Genomic DNA, 8,373 nt, shown 5'->3' on the forward strand with positions numbered 1-8,373 from the left:
TTTTAGAGATTTTCATATTTATACTATCGCTTAAACATGTAGTGATTTTCATTCTCATTCGCTTGAGCAAGCTCAATGACTCGAGCGTCAAGGGAAGGAATATACATCTTAACCGTCATAACCTTCCAGAAACAGTTGGCGGCTAGCGCCATTGATTTCCTCTGTCAACTCATTTGATACTCTCACACACTCACATATATATATATCCACCTTCATACAGAATGCAGCAATTGCATTGCAAGCAATGATACTACGTAGTTCAGAGCAAATCCTAGCCTGGTCATTAGCAGTAGAGAAGCGATAGATAAAACGTGTACAATCTCAAATCAAGTCAGGCTTGTACTTGTTCTCCCACAAGTGCCCAAGAGTCATTCCAACAATCCATCTCCAATACAACAACAATTGCACCTAATACAAAGAGCAACAACAACTTAGTACATCAAAAGCTTGAAAGCCCTGTTATTTTGCTCCACCGCATACTCATACCCAAGATTGTGTGCACGATCTCGGAATTCGTCCATCTCACTTTCTGCAACTTGAATGCCAACTAATACATTTGCTCCAGTTTCTCCCTTTAACAGACCAAAAACGAAAAAAAAAAAAAAAAAAAGATGTAACTTGAAGCTCAGGAATATAGGAAGAAATTCATGCACCTGAACTGAACTAAAATCATTTTTAAAGTAACAAATTTCGGGGATTCTAACCTGTGCTCGGTAATGAAACAAGCTTATGTTCCAGCGAGGACTAAAAGCATCCAAAAACTTCAGCAAAGCACCTGGTCTCTCAGGGAAAACAAAACGACAAAGAACCTCATCTCGAAGATGTGACCGACCACCCGACTGAAATTTTGAAAAAAAAAATTAATGTACAAAGGTGAAGAAGTAGTATTGCTTATTCATCTGCAAGCAGTTTCACAAGCACCAAGGGATGTGAACTTTATATGCATCAGTCAAGACTATGCAACTACAAAAAGAAAACTTACCAAATATCGCAGATGATCTTTGACAAGGTCGTTGTCTGTGAGATCCACTGTCTCAAGTTGAGATGCTTGCATTTTAGCTACCATTGCCTCTAGTTCAGCTTTCGTGTGAAGTCCAACACTGCAAGCAAAAGAAAAAGGTAATCACTTTGATGGGTTGTTCTTTTACAATATTACTAGTAAAGGCATGATTTTCAGTAATTACTAACCCTAGCAAGAGTACCATATAAACATCTTGCAAGTACATTACAATTTGCAGGATATTGGAAACGAAAGGAGATGGAAGAGCTTGCCTGTATAATACTAGAGCTTTTTCTTTCTCTGAATTATATCTGTACTTAAATTCTGTAATATTCATTTGTCCCACCTGCAAAACATCACCATCATAAAGTTAAAAAAGAACTCACAAATTTGCCATCATAAAGTTACATAAGCCTGTGAATTGTTTTATGACCCACACGTTCACAAAATCTCTTGAAGCTCCCTGGCTCCTCTGGCATGAATGTTGCAAGCACAGCTTCCTTCTGTCTACCAACATTTGCAAGTTCAGTAACTAATCTCAATCTATCAAAATTCATGTTGGCTCCGCTAGTTATTGCTACTACATTTTTATTCTCCAGGCGATAGTATCTACAGTATGCTTCTGCTCCAGCAAGTGCAAGAGCACCTGCAGGTTCTAGAATGCTCCTTTTCTCCTCAAACATGTCCTGTAACAAGTAGATGAGTTACATACTCCAGATATTCCAAACTTTCATTAAAAGTTCTCTTTTGAAAACTAGAACTTATTTGAGTTTCTTCAGAAAATCTCTCATGTTAGATATCTCCACTCCGAGGATATAGCTGTCAAAAGGATGCATAAAATGCCCTTGTGAAACATCAATTATTTTTTGGCAATAAGAGGCTGACCTTTATAGATGCACAAATAGCATCACGGCTAACTAGAACTACACCATCTATCAGCTTGCGACACAATCGAAATGTCTCTTCACCAACAACTTTAACAGCCACACCATCTGCAAAACCTCCAACTTGGTCCAGCACCACTCTTCGTCCATGATGTAAAGATAGTGCCATAGCATTTGCATCAAATGGCTCCACTCCAATAATCTTTACTTCGGGAGAGACTGTTTTCAAGTAAGCAGCAATACCGGCTATCAGCCCACCACCCCCAACAGGGACAAATATAGCATGTATTGGGCCTTGCATTGCTTGCATTTGGCGCACAATCTCCATCCCAATTGTTCCTTGTCCACTGATGACATCTGGGTGGTCAAATGGAGGGATGAATGCTCGACCTTCTTCTTTGGCTCGGCTTTTAGCATAAGATTGTGCTTCATCATACGAGTCTCCCACAAGGACAACTTTGGCACCCAACCGCTCTACTGACCTCCACTAGAGATACATGAACATTTAGTCAATGCCACGGAACAAGAAGTTTATACAGGACCAAAACAAAGTCATTCTGTTTAGGGGAAAATGGAAATCCATAAATCAGAACCTTGATTTCAGGTGTAGTGACAGGCATCACAATCACAGCATCACAATCCAGTTTTTGGGCGGATAAAGCCACCCCCTGTGCATGATTCCCTGCAGAAGAGCAGATAACACCTCTATTGAGCTGGTCTTTACGAAGTTTAGCCATCATATTATAAGCTCCTCGAAGCTTGAATGAGAAAACCTGCCAAACAAGCACCAGATCACATAAGAATAATGAAGTTGTACCGCTAGTAAATAAAGAGTGAACAACCAAGAATAAGCACTTGTGAATGATGGAACGTACCATTATATAACATAAGAATTTTTTTCTTTGTTGATCAATAGCTTAATCCTTGAATAAAAGACCTTTTATAACATATAGTACATAGACATTTCAACCTATTGTTTTCAATTACGAAAAAAAATTAGGCCCTGCTTTATGATTCATGAATCATGAAAAGAGTTCTATTTTTCTAAATAAAATAAAAAAAATAGAGGAAAAAAGAATCCAAAAAAGATTTCTTTTCCTTTGCAATTATTCTTTTTTATTCCATTCCTATTCTACTTTTTCATAAAAGGGAACTTTAACCAATATCAAACTAAAAGATTATTTCGTTCCCGATAGTTATTTAATTAGTCTATGAAAAGGTAGCAACCTTTTAAATTTCAAACAACCTCGAAAATTTTCAAATAGAAGTCAGCCATAAAACAGAAAATAAGCTGATTGCACGCAACCGACCAGATAAAGCCAGTAAAGTGCTACATAACATTCCCTATCCAAAATTCTGTATAGACTTTAAAACAAAGGGACAAGTTAAAAGTGTGAAGAACACAACCACCCTTGAAATTCCATCAAGAAACAACAAAAAATTGATAACAAATTATCCGACTAAAATCTCCATAACTTCCCACAATCAGTGAAACTTCAATGTTTAATTATGTCATTTATTATAAGCAGTGTTGCTATCTTGTATGAACAAGAGACTCACTGGTTGAAGATCTTCACGCTTCAGCCAGACATTATTGCCCAACCTTTGTGATAGCTTAGTAGCCAGCTGCAAGTCTGACTCTACGGCCACGTCATACACGCTGGACGTCAAGATTTTCGTCAAATACTCGATTCCACCACCTCCACCCAATGCACCATCACTCTCCACCGTCCCATGATTCGGCACCAAAAAACCTGGCTCGCACCGCAAAGAGCCGGGAGACACTCTCAACAATGTCTCCGGTTGAGCTGGAGCAGCCAATTCGGGAGATAATGTCGGCGCCTGGAGCCGATTTTCAACGGCCATGGCATAAAATTTCGTCCGCCTATTCTTTAGAAAAGGAGGGCCTGGTCTAACCGTTTCCTTAGCGGTTGTGGGGGTGAATTCGGACGGGTGAGGAATGGTTTTGACCGGGATAAATCGCAGGGCTTCCATTCTTAATCTGTTATGAATGACTGATTAGCGGTAGTAAAATTTTCCGACGGCGGCGAATGGTTGGCGTTGTGGGTTCCGGGGTGATGATGGCGGGACTGATGGCGGGGAGGAAGAATATTTAAGGAAGGGAGGCAGGGTTTCAATTTGCCAAGGATTTTGCTTTGTGTTTCATTGTAGGTGACGTGTGGGTTATGGATGGGGGGTTTGATGGAAAGCCAGGTGTAATCTATGGCCAATTGGAAAGAAGGATTCGTAATAGCGTATGTACTCAGCGGTGAGATTACTGGTGTGATTCAACAGAAGCCGCCACCTCCGACCATAGTACAGTACATTTTTGTTTTGCGTTAAACACGTTTCTTTCGTTTACTATTTCACAAAAACAAGGCAGGTACTTGTTTCTTTGCGTAGCATATGGAGGTTTTTTTTTTAATGGACTTTTTTTTTTTACGACAGCGATATTAATTTTATAATCTAATCTATCATAATTTAGAAACAGTGTATAAAGAGTTAGTAGGTATAAAAATTTATTAAATCAAAGAAATAGCCTGACATTTTCTTTTAAAATTTTGTCACGATGAGTAAATTTTAAATTCCTGACTAATCCCTTTTTAGTAGTATATATTAAGCCAAAGCTCAGGAGTTGCGTGGCATATGGAGTTCTTTTAACGGATTTGGCCGATGGATTTCAGGCGGCCCCAAAAGCCAATCTTTCATAGTTCGTGGCTGCCAAACACACGAAACCAACGTGCTTTCGGAAATGCGGAACCATGGGGAAACCCTTTTTTTTTTTTTTATCCTTTTCAATGCAAGTGGGAGGGCCAGATGTCTTATTTAGACTCCCTCACGCAAGTCACTCTGTTTATCTCATCCTTAATTATGGGAGAATTTTGTCACATGAGCATTCCATAATTAGGGACAATAACTCGATACGGTGTAATTGTATTTTATACAATTGTTGGATATGTCAAATATTTTATATATAAATACATCATAATATTATATTGAATGTATGTCAAATATTTTATTAACATACGTAATTTTTATACCAAATATAATAATATAATGTAATTATAACTCAAACAATATAAAAAGTATAATAGTAGAACCTAGTCCTACTAGATCCCAATCACACTGGCCCTCTCCCCATAATTAAAAGGGTTTTTATTAGTTTACCTCCTTAAACTATACTTCAACTATCAGTTTAGTTCCTAACGTTAACTTTTAGTCACTTAAATCTTTGGACTAACAGTCAAACGAGACGGCATTTTATAATTCACGTAAAAAGACATGTTTAGATCCAAATTAATTATAAATGGACAAATATGCCCATAAAACCCTAAAAAAGAAATTTCATTCTCAAAAATGCCCTTTATGAATTGGCGGGACGACAAAACAAAAAAATGAAAGCCACTTTTCTAATTTCTTCTTCGCCATTATCAACCCAGACTCTCTCTATTCTCCCTCATATAAACCCCCAGAAAGAAACGACGGCACCTTTGCTTTGAACTTGGATAGTTGTCTTCTCACCAATGATGCGACACAACATGAACCAACCTGGAAAATCTTTAGGCGTTATTGGGCAAGGTGGTCTAGGGCACTTGGCAGTGAAATTTGGAAAGGCTTTTGGATTGAAAGTCACAGTGTAAAGCACAAGTATATCCAAGAAAGAAGCAGCAGTAATTCTTCTTGGAGCGGACAATTAGGTTGTCTCATCTGATGAACTGCAGATGAGGGCAAGCAACCATCAGCCTGTGATGTACAAGCTCTTGGGTTCATTTTGTTTCATCTAAAGCAATAAAGATGTTGTTGATTCTTTACCACCATCACCCCATATCATTGCACTTCATTATTGATACAGCTTCTGGAGATATTCCATTTGATCTGTACCGCTCAGCAGCAGTAGTAGTAGGCTTCACAAGAGCAGCCTTGACAAGGTATTGCACAAAATAAAAAATTTTGTGAACAATTTAAGAAAATAGAAGAGAGAAAAGCCTTCTAATCCTTGTTTTATACTTAAAGCACAAGGGGAGGGTATTTTTGTCATAAAAGTTTTCACCAAACTTTAGTTAGTTAGCAGGGCAATTTTTAAAGAGTGAATGACCCAAAAGGTCACTAAACTATTAAAAATGGCATCCTTAGGTCACCAAACTTTTTTTGTGGCTGAAAAGGTCACTAAACTCGCAAAAACGCTCCAGCGGAGTCATTTTACCGAATTTCAGCGGTTTCTCATCCGGTGGCATGGGCAATGTGGATTGGAGGAATATAGTCAAGGGCAAAAATGTCCCAAAAAATGGCAAAACTATTTCTTCCTTCCTCGTAAGTTGTACCAAATGCTTATCTTTTCCTGGCTAGTTTCTCCGCCGTTCTTGCATCAGAGATCTGCTTCGCCATCACTTTCTCCTGCTCTTGGGCTTCCTCCTCGATTCTCACCAACTGGGCTTTCAATTCCTCATCCTCCAGCACAAAACAAACCCTCAACCTGGGCTTCCTTCGACACCTCCGAGTTGTGCTGAATCGCTGGGCTAAAGGGGAAAACGTCAAACTATCTGCGACTAGGGAGGTGGGTTTTCGGAGCCGGTGCGACGGCAATTCCAGCAACCATAGATGGTGGTTGTACTTGTATCCGGTGTTTGTGAGAATTAACATACACATGGGAAGAGCCTGTTGCAAGGCTCAGATCTAAAATATCCAGTGTTGTTCAAGGTAAAATTATATGAACAAAAATAGAAAAAAAAAAGGCTCAGATCTATCAAAAAATCAGGCAAAGAGGGAGGAGCCCATTGCAAATAATGCCATCAAGAGCCAAGTTACAAACCCATAAGCTCCATGCCCAAATGACAACTCAGAGAGAAAAACAAGAATCATCACTACTTGACATCACACTAGAAGACAAAGAAGAAGATAATGACGATAGTGATGATCTTGATGCAAGGAAAGAGTTAAATAATAAGTGGAAGGAAATCTTGCACTTTATTAGAACCGTGATCTTGATGCATGGAGAAGAGTACAATTCTGCTTTACTCTTTCTCACACTAGAAGACAATTTTCCCATACTAACACGGCTTGCGAGAAAGGAAGAAACAGGTTTGCATATATTTTTTGGACATTTTTACCCCTTCACAAATATTCATCCACTCTACATAACCTTATAACCGGATGATTCACCTGTAAAAATTGGTAAAATGACTCCGCTGGAGCGTTTTTGCGAGTTTAGTGACCTTTTCGGCCACAAAAAAAGTTTGGTGATCAAAGAGTGCCATTTTTAATAGTTTAGTGACCTTTTGGGCCATTCACTCATTTTTAAATGGGTTAATGGTCAATTATCTACTTTGACTTAACATATGGACTTAAGTGACTAAAAGTTAACGCTAGGGACTAAACTAATAGTTGGGGTATAGTTTAAGGGGGTAAATTGATGAAAACCCTAATTAAAACATGAGCATCCCATAATTAAAGCCTGTATTGAGTCGGAGTTGGCGGTAAATAAATTATACCACTACTAGTACCACGGGTAAAGTAAATAGTAATATATTAGTTTCAATTTATCCTCAATCCTTCCTGGTGAAAATCAGTAATATTGTAAATGTTATTTACACTTTTATTTTTATTAATCACACTTCTATTATCATTTTAATCATATATTTTTTATTTATTAGATTAAATGATAAAACAAATGATGAAAGTGTAAATAACAAAAAAATTAAGTGCAAATAACAATTTTCTATTATCTAATTCTTATTTTTTTAACTAATGCCAAGGAAAGTAGTACTTCATAGTAACCAATTAACACTCATTAGTTGAGGAAAATATGTCCTAATTTTTATATTTTTACTGTGAGCGTCATTAAGGACAAATTTAAGTTAGATGAAGAGACGTGCTCAAGTGTTGTTGTGGGGTGGGTGTTGCAACACAACAAAATGAATTGTGTTATTCATGAAATGAAACGTGTGTTTAGATACACAAATTATTTTATTTGTACTATAAACGTATTTTTAATTATTTTTTATCTCATATATATATTACATTATAAAAAATAATATAATAATTATTTTAAATAATTTCCTATTGAAACACTAATACACTTGGATCATGGGAGGAGGGAATGTATCTAATATGTCCTCTTTCGTTAGACGTAGACATTAAATCGAAAAGTAGCATACAAATTGGGAAGATCGGCTGTTTAAACTATGTTTTTGACCAATCAAAGCACAAACAAAGATGAAATTTAGCTCACTTTTTTTGTCTTGTTTAACAATGTAGTACTAGTAATTAATTTGTTCCCACTTCAATAGTCTTGTTTTTAGCTTATTATATATATAAATATATATATATCTTATTATAAGATAAATAAAAGGCTAATGTTACTGTAGCAGCTTCTTTTGTTGACACATGGCACAATGGATGAATTTTGAGCTTTTTCTTTTGCTTTGTCTATAGGCTTGACATTGTCTTATGAAGTTGGCATTGCTTTAGATGTGCTCAATGACCTTAATT

At 37.2% G+C, this 8,373-nt stretch overlaps 1 protein-coding gene across 2 annotated transcripts; it reads right to left on the minus strand.

Moving 5' to 3' along the window:
* On the minus strand, positions 1 to 4,189 carry LOC113775787 (threonine dehydratase 1 biosynthetic, chloroplastic). 2 transcript variants are annotated; one of them, XM_027320797.1, is made up of 9 exons: positions 3,445 to 4,189; positions 2,478 to 2,657; positions 1,886 to 2,371; positions 1,438 to 1,686; positions 1,273 to 1,346; positions 983 to 1,100; positions 705 to 839; positions 487 to 572; positions 1 to 408 (listed from the first exon to the last, which is right to left on the minus strand). In XM_027320797.1, the coding sequence occupies exons 1-9, from the start codon at positions 3,877 to 3,879 to the stop codon at positions 369 to 371; spliced, it is 1,803 nt and encodes a 600-aa protein (XP_027176598.1). In that variant the 5' UTR covers positions 3,880 to 4,189; the 3' UTR covers positions 1 to 368. The 2 variants fall into 2 exon arrangements, with proteins under 2 accessions (XP_027176598.1, XP_027176597.1); XM_027320796.1 differs by having other exon boundaries at positions 1 to 572; positions 3,445 to 4,185.
* Between the last annotated feature and the right edge of the window lie 4,184 nt (positions 4,190 to 8,373).

The sequence above is a fragment of the Coffea eugenioides genome, chromosome 6, assembly GCF_003713205.1.
Source record: "Coffea eugenioides isolate CCC68of chromosome 6, Ceug_1.0, whole genome shotgun sequence".
NCBI lineage: Eukaryota > Viridiplantae > Streptophyta > Magnoliopsida > Gentianales > Rubiaceae > Coffea > Coffea eugenioides.

Bases quoted from the DNA above. Each gene is read 5' to 3' on its own strand.
- LOC113775787 (XM_027320796.1), bottom strand. From the start codon at position 3,879: ATGGAAGCCCTGCGATTTATCCCGGTCAAAACCATTCCTCACCCGTCC. The intron at 1,347-1,437 runs GTGGGTCATAAA...GATGTTTTGCAG, and splicing joins TCAAGAGATTTTGTGAACGT to GTGGGACAAATGAATATTAC. The intron at 573-704 runs GTTAGAATCCCC...GGTCTGTTAAAG, and splicing joins TGTTTCATTACCGAGCACAG to GGAGAAACTGGAGCAAATGT.